Here is a 21,890-nt window from a genome sequence, read left to right as displayed (position 1 = left end):
CAAAAAGGGGAGGAAGGAGACAACTTACTGCAACTTACCACAGATGTATTTTTAATGCTTTCTCTTGAAACTCTTTGGCAGTTGTTATAGTAAGCTCTGTTTTGAGCTTGCATATGTTTTAAATTAAATATAGATAGATAAATCTTGGAAGGACATGTTATCTTTAGTACTTTCTGTTCTGCAGATGAAAAAATCCTAAGCCCTTTGCTGTACATAATTTTAGTGTAACTGAAGAATGCTGAAAACATTAAAAATGAAAACAAAGCCCAAGCTGAAAATTTTACTGTAAATGGAAACTATGGAAGAAATGGTGATCTGGGTGCTTGCTGTAAGAACTCCAGTACTTTGGGGAAATACAGTTTCCTTTCCCAAAGAGTCTGGAGCTGTTGGAAGTTTCTAATTTCCCAAATGTCAGACTCTGATAGCTGTTATGGATTGTGAGGACCGATTCTTTCTGTTAATTTTGTGCTCGTATGGAAGTCTTGAGCATGTTTGAGAGAGTGTAAATTGGGACCTGTAATCGGCCATTAGTCCAATTAAATAATTTTGAGTTAAGATAAACAGTGAATATGTGCAGGTGTAGGCAGTACTGTTGTCTCTGCTGTCTCTTAAATATTTGCTCTTGTTTTCATGTGAAGTGGCTGTTCTATCTGTGATTTCTCTACTTTCTGTGAACTACATTGGATGAGGGGAGGCTTTCACTGAAGTTCCCATGGTCATTAAAAAGGAAGCTTGTTCATATATATTACAGGGATGTTCCAGGCTTTGTGTATCCTGTTTTACTTATGATCATTGATTGTGTATTGTGCTATTTTGATTAAATAATTCATTTTCTTAGTATGAAAAGAAAAAAGGGCAGTTTTCTTTGAATAATCTGGCAACACTGGTCTTATGAGTATGTGAATGTAATGAAGTGAAATTCAGGTGGGTGAGATATTCTGCCCACCCCTACAGGAAAGACATCATTTCCATACATGGAATTTTTAATCATGCCTTATGGAATGGGCATGTACATTGGTCTCTGGAGCGAGTGATTCTGCTTGTGATTTACACACCCTCGGAGAGCAAGGAAAGCTCCTATGTGGGTACACAGTCTCAGCAGAGGAATGTGTCTGTAGGAGGGAAAGCAGTGAGCTTGTGTGCTGGTTCGTTTACAGAGATTTAAATTAAAACCAATGAGCTTATATCCCTCTGCTGCTTCCACTGTAGAGCATCAACCTACAAAGTTTTGTCTTCTTGCCAGAGTAAATTTTAGAGTAGTGTTTGTACAGAAATGCTTTTCTTATAAAGATGTGCTTTGAAGAGACTGAAGGTGATGAGAACTGAAGTCAGATACTTAAAATGATTTAGCTTTTATTTATTTCCCTCTTCCTTAGGCTACAGTTCTGCACGAGTCATTTGTCATGGAATGAAGTTGTATGCCACCATGGGGTTGGGGTTAAAGTAGAGGAGACTTTGAAGGAGAGGAATTAATATAAATTTATAAGATATTGCTTGCTTAAATAACAGAAAACAACAGTATTTATACCCTCTTACAGCACAGTTATCTGGAATAATACATACAGTACTGCTGTATGGACATGGCTGCCATTCCACTATACATAGCTGACTTGTTCTTCTGTTTTATCAACCTCGTTCTCGGTGAGCAGCAACGTATCCAGCAGAACGGCCGATGATGCTTGGATGGGTGAGCTCCTCAGCCTCATTGGGCTCTGGTACATAATGGGGTTAATCCCATTTCTCATCCCATTCATGACAAAGAGCTTGGAATTTTCTGCCACAGAGCTTCTGAAGGAGATCCTGCTGGAGCGCTGCCGAAGGGCCTTGATATGCTTTGTGGTCTGATAGTTGCAAGTGATGTACCTGCTGAAAGCCTCCCTAAATGTTTTGTTGAAGAGTGTATATACAAGAGGGTTCACTCCTGAGGATACATACCCTATCCAAACAAATATCTCCAAAAGCTTTTGAAAAACCTCCTGGTTGCAGGAGTTGCACAGAACTGAGCTGATGTTTGTTATGAAGAATGGGCACCACATCAACAAGAAAAGAAAAAATACAATCCCCAGAACTTTTGACGCCCTTTGTTCATTGGTTATCGTTTGCATGGACTTCCTCCCGATGGTGGATGTCCTGCAGATAGGCATGTCACTGGACAAAGTCTGGTCCTTTCTGGAGCCATTTAGCATGGCCACCTTTTCTGGTGAGGAGGCAGGTGTTGTGTCACGCTGAAAGACTGTGGACACTGTTGACCAGGTGAAGCGCTGGGGCGGCTTGTTGATCAAATAGGCCTTTTTGCGCAGCACTTGGATTGTCAGGAAATAAGTGACGATCATGATAGCGAGGGGAATGAAGAAGGAAGCCACTGATCCGTACAGAATGAAGTCATGAAAACGATCAGGCATCAGTGCACACGTGATGTTTTTAGAGTTGCCATTTCCATCCTCAATGCCTCTGATAGGGATCGGAATTGCAATGCCTGCAGGAAAAAAAACAAGTGCTTCAGCAAAGGGTAATCGCTTGCAATCGCTTCACTGGGCCTGAAGCCTCAGGGTTTCTAAAGGAAGGTAATTCCTGAGCTCTGGAGCACGCATGGGGTGACGGACACAATGTGAGTTGTTGAGAGCATCACGTGGCTAATTGGGCAAACAGTACTTTGTAAGACTTGGCAAGCTGAGCTTTAACAGAGTGCCCTTTCTAAGGAGATTGGGCCTAACCCATAGTGATTGAGGAAGCAGTATAAAGTTGCCAACTTTTCAAGTGTAAAACACATGAATTGCTTTGACTCTGGTTGTTAGAATTAGCATGGCTTTTCCTCCAGTGAAATGTGTTTCCCTAATGCCATCTGCCCTTTTTTTTTCTCTTCCCCAGGGTAACCTTTGCACTTTTTGAGGGGCAGTTTTGTAAATACCTAAGTCTTGTCTTTCCCTCTTCTATTAACCACATCAAGTGACTGGACACAGCTGATTTTTTTCACCCTGCTTGACTCTTCCATATATACAAGTAGCTAAATAGTTGCCAGAATTATGCAGTGTGTGTTTGAGATGGATTTGTTGTTTAAAGTCTCCTGCATATTTAGGAGTGTTTAAATGAGGCTGGCTAGCTCTGTAATTCACCACTCGTTTAAAAAAAATGTTAGCAGTCTTGTCTTTTAAATGAATTTTTTATAACCACTAAATTACAGTCAGGACTTCATTTGCCAGCAGTCTGACATTACAACAAAAACAACAGGTTCCTTGCTGTCTGGTGAAGGTGATTTGTGCTGTTTTCTGATACCACTTAATGAGATACAGGGATTTACTGTATTCCTCTGCTACTCTGCCTACAAGTTGGTTGAAAGCAGCAAGAGCAAAATGGGTTACCCTTCAGCAACTCGACCCCTTTTGTAATTAGAAGCGCACCTTCAGTTACAACAAGCATTTAAAATGAAGATTGAATCGAATTAACCTTTGATTTGGAGAACCTGGCTCAGCTGCAGAGTAGTCTTATATTAGATAGAAAGAAATTGAAAAGTACAGTGCTGGTTAATGGCAATAAATCACACATTAAAAGGTCAACTTTTAAGTGTCTTATCATGCTAAGTTTTTTTTTTTGGGGGGTGGGGGTGGTGATAGAATAGAGGTAGCATCTTTTCTCCTATCATCACAGCTCTTCCAAAATTTTTTTGAAGTTGGAAATCCGGGGTTTAGGCGCATTTGCTTCAGCCAAGAAGGTGGATGTACCCATTCTCCTATGCATAATGGTCTTAATAATGCAGAATAATTTTGTTTGGTCTTGCACACAATGCATACAGCACTATGGCTATCTGCAGCATGTATTAAGTTATTTGCATTAAATGTTTTCCTTTCCTTAGCTCATTTAACAGATTTATTTTTTTAAGCATTAAAGACAGCTGAGGTGCCACATGCACATCACAGAGATACTGATATCATAGAAGTTTGTATGTTGGTATCCTTTATATAAACTGTTCAGGGTTTGTTGTTTTGGTTGGGGGTTTTTTGGTTATATATTAGCCTTTCTATGTGCTGTCTTAGCCTTCAGTGTTAGCCTGGATGTTACCAGCCACTCATTTGTTTCTTTGCTATAAGTAATTAACTTTTTTATACTTCCTTCATGCAGCACAGAATTTACCAATATCTACTGAAGGCTTAAAATTGTGTTTGGGACAAAATATAGCACCACAGGAACATGAAATCTTGCTTTCCCAGGAGACATACTATGCATGCAGATACTGTCTTCTGATTTTTGAACTTTTAGGAGCATGAAGAAGAGTGATGATTATCAGTCTGACTCAATCCTTGGCCTTTCTAGTGGGCCTAATAAGGAGCAGTGGTTCGTGCAGATTTTTATGGTGTAGCTATGTATGATCCAAGAGGTGGACTTCAGCCAGCCTGAGTGTTACGGTCTTCCAATCAATAGTACTTGGCCAAATTTTCCATTTTCCCCACCTGTCACCTATTGTTTTGGACATAAAAAGCTTCTGTATTCCTTTTCTAGTCTCCAGGTCTCACATACCTATTGAAATGAGCCAAACCACGATGATTTTGATGATTGTTGTAGCCCATGAATTGTACTGACTGGCCTGGATTGGCTTTTTTATCGCAATGTAGCGGTCTAGTGAGATGGCACAGAGGTGCATGATGGAAGCTGTGGAAAAGAGGACATCAAGGAACAGCCACATAGGACACAAGGCAGTTGGTAAAGGCCAGGTATTGTCTGAAAGAGAACAAAAAATTCATTAGAATTTAAGCTTTTTGAGAACTTTCAGTGTGTGATTTTATTGTGGTGCCAGTATCTTTGAGAAATCCATAGTACTACAGGAGCTGAGCTTTGCCACTGCCTCAGATGGGTTCTGTTTTACATTTTAGTTAGCTCCTAACCACCATGGTTGCTGCCATCACATTGATCAGGCTATTTGTGTACTGTAAACCTTACCCTGTCTTTTTGTCCTTTTGTGGCAAGGACTCTGGATTAAAAAGTTATAAAAAATGGACCATGGCTGTTTGGTTCTTGCAAGCCTGCTGTTAAATGATTATTTTCAGCTGTTTCTCCTTGATAGTACTATGATTCAAGGTTATATTAAATGGAGGAGATAATGGGTCATAACCAAAGTATTAGTTTGTCATTGTAGAACCACTGTTGAATCTTAGGAGTGATTTTGAAGAATCTCGTTCACACATCTTTAAAATGAGTTTGCTGCATCATTTGGCCAGATACAGTTGAGCACTAATGTGACATAGGGCTGTTCTGTCTCAGTAAGGATTTTATAAAAATTGAAAATTTTTATGCATGACCTTTTTATTTTTGGTCTGTTTCCCCAGGAGCAATGGCTTGGATTTTAATTCTGGCATCCTGTTTCTTAGAGTAGTTACCTGTCCTTAATGTTAATCTTTATAGCAAACATAGGGCCTGTCAACTGCACTGTATCCAAGATGAAGGTTTTGTAGTGTTCAGATTTCCAAAAGGCTTGTATTTTTGGGAGCTGTGTCTCCCTTATCAATGTCTACAATACCAAATGAACATTAATGGAACTCTGATTATTTTTTTCTAACTGGTGTATTTTCACTCAGAAGTAGCTTGTACTATAATCCAGTATAAGCAGTGTTCAGTTTGAGGTGCACTTAAGTGTTGTGTGTCTATAAGGATGTTCTGTAGTCTCGGGGAAGAATGTGTGAATGAGGAAGATTTTTCTGTTTCTAATGGTAGAAGTCGATCTACTAAATGTATTTTCCTCCCTTGTAAAATTCAGCTGTGCTCTGTCAGTAGGTACATTAATGGTATTGCCAGGGAGATCTGTTCTTTGTTGAGTGACGATTAGGGGGAAAAAGACGTTTCTAATAAATCAGATTGGTTTTAATTTCCTTCGTCAGCATAAATAGACCTGCATGCTGAGAGTGCCAAATGAGCTGGACTTTTGTAATGTCCAGTCTTATCAATGTGGTAACATTGCAGTCATTTGAGATTAAAACATTTTTTCATAACATGACTGAGAGATGGAAATGATAATGGTGCAGCTTTGACTTGAATTGTAAACTGCAGAGGATGGAAAATTTTATGAAGACAAACACAGCAAGTACTTGTCTGCACTCTTACCTATGCTGGGAAACCTTCCGTGTTAAACAAAGAGAACGGATGGATGGAGCCCTGAACTGAACTTCAGCCATCCCCAAAGCAGAGGACTCCAGGTGAGGATATGATGTAGGCAGTGAGGCAGAAGGAATAGAGGCAGTCTGTTTTCAATTTATTAACCAGTAAATTTTAGTATCTACCATAATTATTTCCTAAAATAGGTTCTATGGTTGAAATTATGCTTCAAAAAAATTAGTCTGTCAGGCAGGTATGAAAAAGTTGTAATTAGTAGATTATGAAACATTTACTCATCTTTAATTTTCGTGCCTAGACTTTTAGCTGGCAGCAAGGTATGGTGCATTACTGAAATGGATCAGAAAAACCAAAATGTATTGTGGCTCATGTAACCAGCTGTAATTAAAAAAAGATATAGTAAAAGAAGTAACTGATTTGATGGGCTTGAAATGTTTTTGCTCAGTCCAGAAAACTGACAGCTTCTTTTGACTTCATGATGAAGGATTAGTTCAGATAAAACTTGAACAATAGAAAGTGTGTTCTACAACTTAAAGGATGGCAGATAACACAGCTGGATTTCAAGTGAGCAGCTAATACTTCTTTTGGATAGTACTCACATGCCATTCCCTGGATTATAACTGCTTTGCGTCCTGGAGAACCCTAGTGTAAAAAGTCTTTCCTTTTTTAGTTAATTTACTGTTGGCAGAAGAAAATATTTTGCAACAAAAGGCCCTTTTGCTTCTTTGAAATAAAGATACATTTAAACAGCGGCCTGATACAAAGCAATCTTGTACATTTTTGAGTTGTAAGAGCTTTTGTGAGTTGACAAGTGCAACTGAACAGAGAAAGCTTTATATTTTCTTTATTTTTGTCTAGCTTTGAACTGGGTGCAGAAGGCAGTAGGTTATCACATTCATGATTGTAGCATTATGTCCTGCTGCATTTGTGTGGAAGAGATGCTGGGTTTTGTCCAAACAAAATCAAAGTAAACTTTAAATGCAGTAACTGATAAGAACTGAATATGATGGTTATTATTTAAATGAAACAAATATCATGAAACTGATACTTTAAAGTCCAGAAGAGTCACACAGTTGTCTAGGATTCATTCTGTAGTGTATTCTGCTATAACTTGGTGACCTGACAAAGGTGCCTGACTGAAAATTTGTCTGGTTTCTCCAGCTGTCAGGTGGTATAAGTTAAAAAGAAATTCTTTCTTCCTACAAACCTTGCCTCGGGTCCTCCCAGCACTGCAGCAGTGCTGCTGTTGCAGATTTTGCTTATTTTGAGTCTAAACAAGACAGAGTACATGCTTTAAGTTTTGTCTTCAACCTTAAGAGAAGTAAAATGAGCTTTTACTGCAACTGTCTACCTTTGATTAATCTTTATTTAAGAAAAGCTTTATTTATAGGAAATACCTTGGAAATGTGTAATTCTTATAACAAAGTACAGTATAGAAGAGCTGCTCTTGCTGTAAGCCAAAATGGTTTTGGAAAGCTTAAGAGAAAGCACTGCTTGGGTACATGTCTAAGTATGATTGAGAGAAATCTTTAAATAGACTTGGAAACCATTTGTTCTTCTGCTGTAAGGGCCGCAGAATGTGTTACCTGTAAAGGGCTTTGTTGCTGTTATATAATGATGTTTTTGCTGAGATGGAAATGGATATTTTCAGTCACCAGCCCATTTAACCCTGAGTTTCAGTCTTCACACTGATGTGTGTGTCTGTAGCTGCATGTGGGGTGTTCACCCTCATGGCAGTACTTGGCTCTCTGGGCTGCCAAGGCCTGGTGTCTCCAGGCTGTTCTCTAGTTTTTTTTATTTAATCAAAGTTGTTTTTTTTTTTTAATTAGGCTTGCCTTCTGATAAATAAACCTTTGTTTTCTTACTTATCTTTAGATTTGAGATTTTGGAAGTAGTCCTTGATTAAAGTTTTCTCTGGCAGTTTGCACAGGCAAGAAGTGAAGATTTGTTGTGATTCATCATCACTAATGGGAGAAGATTAAGACTGGTGGTTTGTGATAGGTTAAGATAATGGTTTGCAGCCTAGGATGATCAGCATTACTTTCTGATTTTAAGTGGATGATTATCCAGAGTAGAGAATATATTTTAAAAGATAGTACATGGGTTGTCTTCAAGTAGGCCATTGCCCACCAAGCTATGGACATCAGACTTCTTCCTGCTGCAGGCTTTGCAAATGGGAGGATTACTCAAGTGTGTTTGCTAATTTCACAATCCAATGAATTTCAGTAGTTCTGAGTGTTAGAAATTTGGGTAACTGTTTTGAAAGCTAGATTTCAGAGAATGCAGTTATCTCTTAGTGGGCCCTCCTTGGCTTTTTTTAAGAAATGAGAAGAATTTAGTAAGCTATAAAAGCTACAAAATGTTTATGTATTCTGACACACACTCCTAAATCAAAATTGCTGTGTATGCTTGTACCAGAGTACATTTTGGTTGCTCTGCTGAGAAAAAATCATGTGCTGCTCATGGCATTACACCTGCAAATGAGTTTACAGATTCATTTATTTACTTACATTTAAAAGGGGCAGCTCTTTATTACAGAAGCAGTCCATTTCTGAAGATTTTTTGGTGAGTGTTCTGTCAGGGTGTGGAGCCAATGTCTGTAGCAGGTTTTGATTTTGAACACCCTGTGACACATTAGTTTGTACAGTCAGGATCTTAATGTGACTGCACTTCAGTTCACACCTTTTCCTCCAAATCTTCTCCGCATAATTAGATATCAATCCCAAATCGGAAGCATAATATTTGTACTCTGTATCTAGAAGCTGCACCCAGCTCTTTCATTATTATGGAAACATTCCTGTGTGGAAGTGCCAGAAGGCTGGATTTAGTTTGCTGTTTGGCTGTCAATGACTATTCTTTGTTCAAGTAGTTATCTGGCTAATGTAGCTTCAAGATTTAGACTTATGTATTTAAATGTCTGTTCTATATTCATTCCAGTAACTCCTCATGTTTTGCTCATTCTTTGAACTTCTATAAACACCTCAGCATCTTCTCTCAGTCAGTGAAGAGGCAAAGCAGTTTTTCTGGTTGGCTGCCAAAGAGAGTAGTTGTATGCAAGAAATTTCAGTTTTAACCACTGTTGTGTGGAAGGCGGGTTGTGGTCTTACTTAATTAATTATAGCTGAATTTACTACTTTCTGGTAAATTTCCTGCACCATGAAAGATGTTTTTGTTTGATTTTTGAATTAAGATTCCTAGCATGCTTTAAACTGTTGTAACCAGGGTTTAGCTGTGGATTAATTGCGAGATTAAGGAGCAATAGACTCTTTATGAAGTTATAAAGAAAAGATTTGTTAGTCTAGTAGAATGAAAATAATAAAAAAAAAAAAAACTCAAAACAGGAAAACTCCATCACTGCACAAAACCTACTCCACAAAATCCAGAATTTGCCTTCCCTTTATATTAGTTGCTAGTCAGTACTAGTACTTTTTATGGCTAGTGGTTTTTATTGTTGTTATTAATGAAGCCTTTGGTAGGAACTAAGCAGTTACAGCATCTGTGTGTAAGTATGGAGATGCATATCTGTTTCTTGCCTCCACACACACATGTGCACATACATGACATACCAATGTATTCTATAATTGACTAGTTTTTTGAGTTAGAAATCACTGTCTCAGTTACGTATTCAGTTTTCTTTCTACAAACTGTTGCTTGGAAAAAAAAGCCCTATTCTGTGATCTCAATGCTGAATTCTGACCTCCAGTTCACACTTCTGTATAGGGAGAAGTCTGTAACACACAGAAATTCACAAGGCATTTAATGAATAAACACATTTGTTAATAAAGTGATACCAGTTTTCTGCAGCAAACAGAAGCTACTGATGGCCTTTCTGAAATAAAGTTTATGATTGTGTTTGCTTGTTGCTCAGGCAACTTCTAGAGTCTAGCCTAGGAAAAGTGAAGTCCTGCAGCCCTTCATAATACCCAGTGGTATCTGTACCTTAAAGATAATTATATAAATCTTTAAGTTTATTGAAAGATCTGTATCATTGATTTTTTCCATTTATGAGATGAAAATAAACAATTTAAAGTGTATTCTTAGGAGTAAAAGAGACTTTCCCGTGGAGTTGCCTCTAATTAGTTGTCAGAAGCAGTATCTGAAATAAAGCTGGGCGTGAGAGACTGTGGAAAAATCCTGCTTGTTCTGTAAGGACTAATGAGACAGAAAATGTCACATCCAATGTTTGTTCATGTGAAAAAGGCCTATTTTATTTCATATGAAGCAGACTAAATGACAAATCTGTATCTCAAACATGAGGTACATGGATTGAGGCTTCCTTGGCTTACAGATGATTTAATTCTTTGTGATGCATTATGAACCTGTGGCTTTCCCCAGGTGGGAGAAAATCAGTTTCTCTGAAACCAGTACTGGTAAAGTTTGTTGTCTCTGATGGTGCCAGGGACCAATTCTGACTGACCATGTAAATATATGACTGCTCATGGAGTCAATACTCAGGTAAAATCAGGTGCACTAATCATAGGAAGTTCAAAAGCTGTTCAGTGTACTGAACAGATATCTAGCCTTGATTTCAAGTTCTTTAAGAGAATACTGCTTGCAATTGGTGTAATATAATACAATAAATACCAGCATTGTGCTGAGGTTGTTAAAAATTGTATTACACTGTACAAAATGTAATTCCCTGTGCTTCAGCTCCTATTTGAATATTTTTGAGTCTTGGATGTTTTTTGAATGGTTTGTTTCAAAGGAAAGAATATCCACATGGTTGTACTTCCCATAAAGACATTAAGCTGTATTAAGATGAGAGGGAGTGAAGATTTAGCAGCCCTGATCCAAGTGATTTTTAAAATTATAATGATGGAAAGCAAACAACTTTTCTGTTTAAATTAGACCTCCCAGAATTGTACCCCATATGCAAACCTGATGAAACAAACATGCTGCACTTACCAAATAATATTATGAGAAGGGCAATTGGCATCACAAACAGACCCACGAGCAAATCTGCCACCGCCAAGGATGTCAGAAAGTAGTTGGTAGCATATTGCAACTTTTTCTCCAGGGACACCGCCAGAATGACAAGTATGTTCCCCCCAATGGTGGGGATTATCACCAGGAGGATCAGCAATGCTGCCCAGTGCACTTTGCTTCCTTGTTCCTCACTTGGGTAGTCCTGCTTGGGTGCTCCTGTTACTGAGAGAGGCGACAAAGATCCATTGCCAGCTCCAGACCCGTTCAAGGACTGTAAAGGATGGGACATTTTTGTGTGCAGCGGAATGTATTCAGGAGCTGTGTTTTGCTCAGGAGTTGCGTACGGCGTAAGAGTTCTCTGTTCCTCTCTGGTCCAGAATGGTCCTGAAGAAAGGCCAGCATGGTCAGTATAGTGAACTGGTCATCTGCTATTTTGAGATACTGTAACCATGTCCGAGCTGGTATCCAATTTTTTTATCCTGTGCCTTGCTGGGCGCAAAATAGTTTTAAAAATGAAAGTCCTGTCTTGTGTCCATCTCTCGTTGGTAGCGTTCAGTGGTCTGGTCTCCTCTTTATAGCGACGTTCAGATTTCAGAAGATTATAAGAAAAAAATCAGTAGCTGTCAAAAATAAGCAGTGCATTAGCTTCCTTTTATTTTTTTTTGCTACAGCAGTAAAGAGTGATAGACAAATCTGAATGCCAAACGATTCCCTTTAGGTACAGTCTATGTAGATTTGCTCCTTCTGAGTACAAACTGATGCAGAGGCAGATGCTCGAGTTGTGTATGTGCAACTCCTCCTCTCCCGAGTGTCTAGTCTCCAGCAGTGTGTGCGTAGGCAGACAGCAGTTCCCATATTTCCCCTTATTAAGAATCCTACTTCTCCACAGAGGGTAACCCCAAAAATATCTTCAGAAATTATGTATGAGGTTTCCGTTTTAATCTCAGCACTTCCTAATTTATCAGGTGAGGGTCAGGAAGCTGCAGACAATAAAACACTGGTGACAGTCTCAAGGGGACTGTAGAGATTTATCGAACTGAGACATCTAAATTTACCCATTACTTGAAGGGGTAGGAGTGAGTAAAATGCTTGTTTTTGTAATCTGAGCAATGCTTTTAGTAAGCACAGCCTGTTCTCTCTTTCTTTCTCTGTCAACTCTGCTAAAGACTTAATGCTTGCATTTCCCACTTCAAGCAGAGACTCAAACAGCTGTCCCGGCATTAAGCTGATCAAATGCTCAGTTACTGAGAAGATTTGATGTGTTGCAGTTTTCAGGTGAAGAAAGCCTTACCTCTTTCTCGTGCATTTTGGTAGAGTTCACTTTGCATCCAGGAAGATCCTTTGTAATTTTCTTTTTGGTCACTTGGTGAATGTTGAGATTTTTCACTACTTTCTGGAAAACAAGTTGTTCATTTGCTTTTGACTTTTAAAATATTTCTGAAGCTTGTCTCTTTGCGTGCTTTTGTTTAGCACATTTCTTCTATCAACAAGATTAAGAATTTCTGTTTTGGGAAAACTGTATTTCTTCTCACCCCGGTATTTTCTCCAACTCTGAAATGAAGAATAATTCTCACCACATGTGAAAAAGGATAGAAATAAGGTTGTATTCTCTTTTGCTGTCCTTTCTCTTCCATTCTTTGTTGATTCCACTTAGGTGATCAGAGTCTATATGCAGTTCTCTCTTTGTTCATAAGCAAAGCTGGCAGTTTGCTGCTACCCTTGTTCGTTGATCGACTCATTCCAGCATATTCAGCTCCAGTGTTTGAAAAGCAGAGAAGTGAGTGGGTGGGGGGTTTGGCTGGAAAAGAGACAGAGAGGGTTAATTGACTCACTGCTCCAGCACTATAAAGTGCACTCCCTGTAGCTGTATCAGGATGTGCGGGTCCTGGAAATGACCCTTCACGCTACAACATTGTGTCTCTGTGCACCGTAGCGTGTCTGTCTGTCTGTCTGTCTGCTGCTCGCTTCTCTGGGCTCTTTTGCTCACTTGCTTTCTGGACGGAAGCATAGTTAACCCTAAAAAGTTCTACAGCCCTGTAAACACTCCAGGTTTTTTCTTGCCTAACTTTATAAAAGTATTGTTTAGCACACTTATTTGAAGTGTGTGCACTGTTACTTTAAAACTTTTCTTCTGCAGCTGCTTTTTATTATCCTGAGTGTTCTCTTTTGTTACCTTCCAACTTTCAGTCAGATGTGTGTATAGCCTCAGTGTCATCTTATAGTTCTGCATTAAAATGGAAATAGAGTTCACTTCCAAGGACATTAGCTGCAAAATTGTGTAATAAGTCCTTGAGTAAAGCCCAGAAGAAACCATGAGATCATGGTCTGACCCTCTGTATGACACATTCCATGAATTGCTTCTGCTCACCAGCCTTGAGCTGGAAATCAGGTCCTCACTGAACTGTGCATCAATTTATATTTCTTTAAAAAAGAAAAAAAATCGTCTCTCTAGAATGCCAGTAATGTGGGGCCAGAGAGAGAAGGCTGCTGTCAGAAATTAACAGAAATACTCGAAGTGGATTCAGATCATACAATAGAATTTTCAGTAGTTTTCACTTGTTTCTTATTTTTCCTGTTTAAAGGAAACCTTCAATAAGATTCCATGCTGTATTCATTTACAATCGAGTGTTGATATCTTTATTCATCAGAGAAGTATATATTACAAAAATAGAGATTAATCCAGGTATGGTTATACTGTTTCCTTATCTGGCCACCTTCCTATTGTCACCCCTGATAGTACTGAGAAAGTAGAGCACATGAAAACATACAGTTGAGACAAGACAATACTTTATTTGGTTAATGAGCATTTGGATTCACTTTTTCTTAAGATCCACTAAGTCTAATCAACTTCTGGTTTATATTTTATAAATCTTGAAGGATGTCCTGGCATTAATCTAGCTGTACTTGAAGTTTTTTCTGCAGATTGTTCTGATGAAAGCTAATGAATACATTTTTAACTAATTGAAAAGGAAATTATTTTTAAAATACAGATAAAACCAGTTATCTTAGGAACTTGCAGAAGATGATACAAGTTTAGTGGTATGTTGGCTTGCAAGTATTTTTACCTCTTTGGTGCATTTTTTAATTTCAGAGAGATAAAAAACATATCTGCCCTTTGTGTTGTTTTCTGAGCTTTGCCAGGTTTGAATCATTTGAGAAACACATCCTCCTCTGTATCTGTTACAGATCTGCAGCAGGTTCTTCACTGTATCTTGTGGCCAGGCTTTTTCTGCAGGCCACTGTCCTGTCCCCACCTCCAGCTCTTCTCCTGTGTAAATGATGGTAAACCTTAAATATTGCTAGACCCCACTCCTGGTCCACTGTAAACAGAATATTTGAGCCATACAAAGATATTATTTTTATTTCCCATCCCTTGCTGTTACTTCTGTTTTCAAATTGCCGGTGCTATTTTATAGAGCCGTGTCTCTGTCAGATCTGAGCTGTCTCTGGTGAGTGCTACTCAGTCAGTACATTTCCCTCAAGTTCACTTGCTGTGCTCTACATGACTTAGTTGCAGGAAATTCCTGGTTTGGGAATAGCTGGGATCATTTTTTTGTCCAGAGAGAGAGATGGGATGTTTAGTCTACACTGAATATATTGGTATGTTGCATTTTTCTCTGCAGGTTTTCTGTTTTTTATATATTCCCCTTTTTGCTACACACCCCCCTCCTCCAGAAATGACTGGAAATTGTGCAGTTAATACCTGCATTTCTCCTTTGTTAACTAATTCATGGATGAAATGAAACTTCTGTTAAACTTGGGGGGTTTTTTTAATTGCCACTACACTGCTGGAACAACTTGTGGAAATAGTTCTGTATAAAATGATGAATTCATGACCAATAGTTTAAAAAAGTTATAAATATTTAGAATAATTTGAAATATGACTGGGGACACTTAATGAGGAATTTAGAAGATGTATTTGACATTGTTCTTCCATTCTCTGACGTTTCGGTGAGTTGTATATTCCTTAAATATTTAGACTGAAAAATAAGTGCAAATTAGTGATGCTTCAGATGCTTCCATTTTTAGTCTCAATCATGAGACCAAAGTGATGGGGTTTTTTCATGTATATTCTGTATATTTACTTACTGAAGTTACCATATATATATATATATATATATATTAATGTGGGGTTTCATGTTTAAAAATTGCTGAAATATAAAGAAAAATGTCAGTAATGCATTAACCTTGAAAATGTGCAGCTTACAGGACTGGAGATAAACTGCTCAAAGGATGTGGTTTTAGCTGGTCTGTGATATAAGACACTTGACGTGGAATGTGCTCCAAAATATGGCAGTCTGAGTTTTTAGTTTATCTTGTTGCATGCCTCTTGGGGAAAAAAGATTACAGTGGATTGTTAAGAGCCAATGTACCTGTGATCCTCAACTTTCAGTAGCCCAATAAGGCTCTTGCAGGCAAAGCCTGCTAAGAACTATGATATCTGCAGATGTTGCAATTGTAATGACCTTCAGGGAAAAAAAAAACAGTTTAGGTCAACACCATGGATAGAAAGGGAATCTGGCCACCTTCGGTGTCCAGCTGACCTGGGCGGTTTTTTTCGTATTAGTCTGGTCTGTGTTAACAATCAATATCCTGGTTTTCATTCTGTTAATTTTTGCACTGGAGGCTTAAGAAAAATTTTCTTTCCTCTCTCTTTGGAAGTAGTGAAGAATTCAAAATTATCTTTGGTTTCTCAGAAACTCTAGGCTACTTACAAGCTATGTATCAGCTTTTAATGGAGAGAATATGACATTTAGATATATCTATCTCTATCTATAAATGCCACGTATATTTAATTATATCCAATAAATGAACAGTCCCAGGAAGGAGTTCAGAGTTGAGGATAAGGCAAATGGGCAGGAGTCAGGCAGCTCCTCTCTGTTTTCCCTGGTTCTGGTTTCTGGGAAGATTCAAAATCCACAGTGCTGGGTGTTTGTTTCTTGTGGAGGTTTCAAGAGCAACCAGTTGGTGAGTAAAACTAATAAAATGCCAGCTATTATGTTTTGCTGAGAATCTCTTATTGCTGTCTTGATGCATCTTTATTTTTCTTTATGATTTTGTTTGACTTCTGAAACAAACCAAACTGGATCTTGGAGGAAGTCCTTTATCTGCAGCCCATTTATCACAACAGTAAAACTTATCCTGATGTAGGGTGGAAACAAAGCTGTAGCTGACTACACTGTTGAACTTCCATGGAAGAAACTTTCAGAGGTTTTTGGCTTCTTTATTAATTTAGTTTCCTTGTAACAGAACAAAGTTGAAGCTAGTTGTGATGTTGGGTTTTTTTGTGTACAGGTCTGGGTTCACTGACGTCTGTGGTTTCATGGCTTATGTAGGAGCAGCTGAGCAGTTTTCAGATGAAAATGAAGGAAATAATTGGGCCATTTTTTTGTCATCATTTTGCTGTTGTAGTAAAGTGTAATTGCAAAAGCAAACTGCTTGAGTAAAACCAGTGTTAGGAAAAAAGGAAGGAACCAGTGCATTAAAGATAATTTGGTTTTCAAAAACAGACATTGCCTAACTTTCTAAGATACACAGCCCAGTTTAGAGACATGCCTTAGGCTTTAATGTATGAATTTTAAGATGAAATTACTGGATTGTGTTATGGGAAGGTCATGCTAGAGGACTATGGTACATTGCTTCTGTCCTCAAAATACATTAAATCTACTCCAGGTTTAGAATTTTTACTGTGACTTTAAAGAGGGGAGGAAAACTTTGTGTCTGGAGATAAAACTTCTGCCCACTGAATCTCCAAATGTTATTTTGGTATTTCATGTGATGTTGTTTTCTGTGTTTAACTTGCAATAATGACAGATATCTGTATTAGGACTGAGTAGGAGTAGCCGGTTGCTGAGTGTGAATTGTGACAAACCACTTCTCTTTTTTAGTACTGTTTTTAAGTTTTCTCACACTCTTCATTATTTCTCTCCATCTCCCACCAGAGGTTTCTACTCTGTCACCACATTGATTCAGCCATCAGCAGTCAACAGAGTGGAGGAGGTCTCCAGCAGGGAGCCAGAGGGGTGGACTTGGTTTGGGAGCCTGTGTGGGTCTTGGTACCAGTGAAGTGGAACCTTCCTCCATCAGCAGGAGGACTGTCCCTCTGGATTGTGCTGAATGTCAAGTCAGCAGCTCGAGGGGCTGTGCTCTCAGTGAAGCGCCAGGGGTAGGAGGACATGGTCATGTTTTAAACATATTCCCCAACTGGAGTACCAGATGGAAGTAGTGCCATGGGAGCATGATTACAGCCTGTGACTGCTTATGAGGGCTTTTTAACTTCTCTTTTGATCACTTGACAGACTTGTTTTGGGTTTTATAAATTTTATGGAGTGTGGATTTGAGTTTATACTGACCTTTGGCAACACCATGTAGGACTTTGTAAAACATCTCAGCAATAAAGGAGTAAGCAAATGTTACTGCTTCAGCATTGATGCCAACAGTGCTCTTGTGCACTGAGGTCCTGTTCCTCTGATACACGCTTTAGCAAGACTCTTTCCCACTTGTTGATCTGCCTTCTGGATCTCTGTTATGTGAGAAGACACTTTTTGAAGATTAAGGGGTTGAGAGAACTGCATTACTGAGGAAAGTAGTGGGACCCGTTAAGTTGCTTCAACTCCCAAAGTGAATTAATGGAAGGCCTGCTGTCAAAATGTTTGACCATTTTATGGATAGATTTGAGATAAAAGTATTTCAAATAATGGCCACAAATAACTTAAATCTGGCCAAGAATTCCAAAATCAATTAATGTACATTCATCCTGATTTTATAATAAAAACTGTGGTATAACTTCTGAGCCTGCAGACACAAATACGTGTCCAAGTTAATGATTCTATAAAATCCAGCTTTCTGAACAGGAATTTAATGATTAATGCTTCAGAGTGCCTAATCACATCTTTGCCAGAAAGTGTTTTTCTCTTCTTTGGCTCACAATCTGCCTGTTTAACATTATCTGAAGTAAAGCAAACACAAACGTGTTAAGGGTCTTTGTGCAAGAGCTGAAGTCTTCTGTGCAGCTGAATGCTTGGGCTCATTTATTATGGGATTTGTGTCTCCTAGGCTCCACATCAGTTCATTTTTAAAAAAACATTGTCAGCATCTAAGCTGTTAGTTGAGCAACAGACTGATAGGTAGTTTTAAATGTGTCTTTTAGTTTGCCGTATTCACTCATAGGGCACGACAGAATTGTTCTGTTGCCCAGCTTGTCTCCCTTTCTTAACATTTGTTATCATGGCTGCATCTTGGAGGCAGCAGTTCCCAGCAGCTTTGTGTTTCCTTCTCTCTTGTGGTTTTTTTCTTTTGCTGCTGTTGAAGGCCAGGGGGGGTTGTAAAATCATGTTGGTAGGTGGGATTCATTCCCCATGTGGCTGCTTTGGGAAGACTCAGATGGAAGTGGTGTGGGGGGAGGAGGGCAGTGTGGGTGCTTGCTGCCATTACTGCTGAGGCGTTGAGTAGCCTCTGAAGCCTGGGTGCCTTTGGGTCCCTTCAGCAGTTCTGGAGGAGGACTGGAGCCTGTGTGGTCATGCTGCCTGTCTGTGATCAGCTGGAGTAGGAGAGAGGAATGCAAAGAAGAGTTCAGGACTAGTTATCGGAGGAGAGCGTGGGAAAGTGTTGAAACGGGAATAGCTGGAGTAGAAATTAATTGATTATGTGTGTAGAGTATAACTGAAGTATGAGTGTGTCATTATATGAACATGTCTTCTGTCCCCTGTCACAATGAAAGAAGAGAATGAACTAGATTATTGCTAAAGTCTTTTTTATTACTATTTTCTATGATTCAGCTATTCATTTAAATAAAACCCATGCTGGAGTATACTCCGTAGTGTTTTTTCTCTCTTGAGTTGTTGAGTGCCTTGGCAGACAATGATCCTACATAATTCCTGTGTACAAAGAGGTACTGCTGCCACCCTCCAACTTCCATCTTTCAGTGTAGCAAATGTAAGAAAGGAAGCTAAAACTAACATGCTCTTGGCTTCTTCCAAGAAGATTTTAGTCTGAAATCAGTTTATAGTAGAAGTAAATGGCTTGCAAGACTGCTTCTAGGATTGTGAACGTGACAATTAAAATGCTAGTCTGGGCTGCAAGACACCATGGGATGGCATGAAGAGCCAGATGATGTTCACTCTATAAACAGATATAATGAAATCACAGTTTATAGTTTTACATCTTTCTTCTTCGTGAGCATGTACTTACCAGCTGCATTCCTGCATTGCTCTTGTGTTCGTGGTGTCATGAGACTGGATATGCTGAAACTGGCAGTGCTTGATATTATGAAGTGGTTTGTGTGGCATCAAAATTAAAGGAGGGATAAATATGACCATGAAGACAGGAAGGAAATTAATATATCAACACCTGTGAGTTCTGTCCTACTTCAGAAATACTCAATATTGACAAAGCTGTTTGCATTAGCACCATGTGCTTCTGTCTGTGGGAAATTAAGGCTCTCTTTCATCTTCCAGCACTGGGCTGGAAGCTTTGTTGCTGTAATGAGCAGCAGGACACTAGTTCCCAGCTGGCAAGGCATGGAGCATATACACCCATCTCAGATCTCTTAGAAGGCAGCAACAGTCACAGTATGACGCTGTAAGGAGGCAGCAGTAGACATTGCTCATAAACTGATTGGAAGTGTGTGTTGTGTCAGCATTTCCTCTCATGCTGTGATTTACAGCAGGAGATGGGGGTGAGGAGGAGTTGGCAGAAGCCATGATTGCAAAGGGGAGTTTGGGACCCACCAGCCTTGAAGGTTGATTGAGTACTGGTGGTGGGTTTTGTGTCTGCTGATGGGAAATTTAGTACTCTGTGTCTTGTGGAGGGTAAACCTCTACTAGTGGAAAGCCTGTCAAAAAAGCGTGATTTCTAGATATAAAGACCTCAGCCTCAATAGATTTATCATTCTGCTGGGTGATCTTTTAAAGGCAGAAAATAAGCACTAAAAAGGAAGACTTTAGTAGTGGGAACTGTGTGTGATTATCTGCAGTGATAGGAAAGTTTATTAATTTGTGCACATCGCTGTTCTCTTAGCCCATTTGTTCCTCCCATCTGGTTAAGTTTTGAGAAATGCAAAAACATACAGCGTGGAAGAACAATTTGAAATTTTCAGGTATGAACAGAGTGAAGTCTCCACATTTTGAAGCACAATACCATGTTTTGAAGAACAATATTAATAATAAGCAACATTCTTTTTTTGCCTTTCTCTAGGACTCCAGAGCAGTGTCCGAGTGTGGTTTCTCTGCTGTCAGAGAGCTACAATCCCCACGTGCGTTATGGGGCTGCCATGGCTTTGGGGATCTGCTGTGCAGGCACTGGAAACAAGGTGAGGGCCAGAAGCATCTGTGGCCAAGACTGTTCCTGCTCCTTCCTGCCACAGACACGTTTGTGTGCGAACAGCACACGTGCAGATGGGTTTCTCACACATGTACACTGCTGGCCAGCTGGAGTACAGCACTACTTTAAATTCTTTAACTGTTCTGGGCGTAGAGTTTCTTTTCCTGCTTGTACAGAATAGATAAAATAAAAGAATGTTTTTATACATTATTGCCACATTCTTGGAATTTTGTCTTCAAAACTTTTCTTAGAGTTTTCTTACTGTCAAGTTGCTACTGAACTTTAAATGTATGTTCAGGACTCCAAAATCAATACTCCTTTGCCCTTGGAGTGCCAGTGACAGGAAAACAGCAGGTGTTTTGCTTAGCTTCTAGCTCTTTTCATCTTTCCTGTGCTACATGATTCATGGAAGATCCATGTAGTAAAGCCAAGTGCAATGAAATTTAATTAAATTTATTGTAGTTTCAGGAGTGTAAGTAACAACCAGTAAATTTTATTCTCACTTTACAAGTATCAGTGAAGGTTAATTCTCATGGATGGTAACAGACCTTTTATAGTAGAAGGATTCCCACTTCTTGCCATGGGAAGTGAGCACTCACTGGAACAAGCAGCAAGTAAACTTGGGAATAAGCTCCCTCTGCCTCTCCCACATGTGTATAATAATCTGTAGTGGTACAGAATTGCAGTTTCAGAACAGGTGTACAGACAAATATGTCATGCTTCTGAGTCTATGATAAATCTCTTGCTTATCTGTCTCATCTCTTCCAGTATTAAACACTTCGTGGCTCTTGCGTGAGCACTCCCGAGTGTCACTTGTGCTGCCAAAAGCACAGAATGCTGACGTGCACTGCCTGCCATCTTTAGTAGCTAAAGCATGCAGATATGAAAGCAAATCTGAGAGTCCTATTTTTATCCAGGTCGCTTTATTCTCAAGTGGAAGGTGGAATCAAGGAGTTAGTTATTTTTAATCTGCTGCATCTGACAAGTTAATTTAAGTGGAAATGCTTTTAGTCGCAAAAATTAGTCTTGTTTTATTTCCAGATGCATTGTGTGATGACCTAAACCATCTGATTACACAGACACATGCCTTCCAGAGCTTCTATTAGCAGGTTTTGAAGGCCCAAATATATTCAATTTTGGAGATCAAAAAGTTCAGCTTTTTGTCATAATGCGTGTTTCATCCATGGTACTGAATGCTTGCCAAAGAGTGAATGAGTCACCTTCAGGTGAAGAAGCACAGCCTCCAACTTAGCTCAGATGACAAAAGCAGTCTTAGTGAAGGCATAATGCTATTTTAGAAGTGGTTCTTTGAAATAATGTTCTGTATAAAATGAACTTGTTTTTAAAAGCCTCACCATAATGGAAGTAACACCAAGAGGGGTCTGAACTGGGAGTCTCTTGCACTTGGCACTCAACTGCATTTGCTCATGTCCTCAGTTTAAGTATGGACACGAGAGCACTCCGAACAAGAGATTACCTAAATGATGCTAAATGCTACAGGTTCTAACAATTAAGGCCAAGAATTTGGAATCTAATGTGATGAA

General features: G+C 39.1%; 2 protein-coding genes across 3 annotated transcripts in view; one reads left to right on the top strand and one right to left on the bottom strand.

Moving 5' to 3' along the window:
* The window catches only part of PSMD1 (proteasome 26S subunit, non-ATPase 1), a 63,598-nt gene that overhangs the window by 24,276 nt on the left and 17,432 nt on the right, over nt 1-21,890 (top strand). Inside the window, exon 17 of the mRNA XM_039556784.1 lies at nt 20,221-20,335. Coding sequence (XP_039412718.1) covers nt 20,221-20,335 — 115 coding nt within the window. The remainder of the gene's footprint in view (nt 1-20,220; nt 20,336-21,890) is intronic.
* Nucleotides 1,337-12,959, bottom strand: HTR2B (5-hydroxytryptamine receptor 2B). Of its 2 annotated transcripts, XM_010397230.4 has the most exons (4): nt 12,317-12,959; nt 11,005-11,645; nt 4,513-4,713; nt 1,350-2,476 (listed from the first exon to the last, which is right to left on the bottom strand). In XM_010397230.4, exons 2-4 carry the CDS (start codon nt 11,312-11,314, stop codon nt 1,596-1,598), a joined length of 1,392 nt encoding a protein of 463 aa, XP_010395532.1. In that variant the 5' UTR covers nt 11,315-11,645; nt 12,317-12,959; the 3' UTR covers nt 1,350-1,595. The 2 variants fall into 2 exon arrangements, with proteins under 2 accessions (XP_010395531.1, XP_010395532.1); XM_010397229.4 differs by having other exon boundaries at nt 1,337-2,476; nt 11,005-12,959.

This window comes from Corvus cornix, chromosome 9 (genome assembly GCF_000738735.6).
Source record: "Corvus cornix cornix isolate S_Up_H32 chromosome 9, ASM73873v5, whole genome shotgun sequence".
Lineage (NCBI taxonomy): Eukaryota > Metazoa > Chordata > Aves > Passeriformes > Corvidae > Corvus > Corvus cornix.
The sequence above is the reverse complement of the archived record's forward strand: the minus strand, read 5'-3'. Positions and strand labels throughout refer to the sequence as shown.

What these genes read in the sequence shown, in the direction of transcription:
- HTR2B (XM_010397229.4), bottom strand. Translation starts at nt 11,314, where the DNA reads ATGTCCCATCCTTTACAGTCCTTGAACGGGTCTGGAGCTGGCAATGGA. An exon ending in CCTTCTCATAATATTATTTG is followed by an intron (nt 4,714 to 11,004) that starts GTAAGTGCAGCA and finishes GTTCTCTTTCAG; the next exon opens with ACAATACCTGGCCTTTACCA. An exon ending in GGTTTGGCTCATTTCAATAG is followed by an intron (nt 2,477 to 4,512) that starts GTATGTGAGACC and finishes TTTTTCCTGCAG; the next exon opens with GCATTGCAATTCCGATCCCT.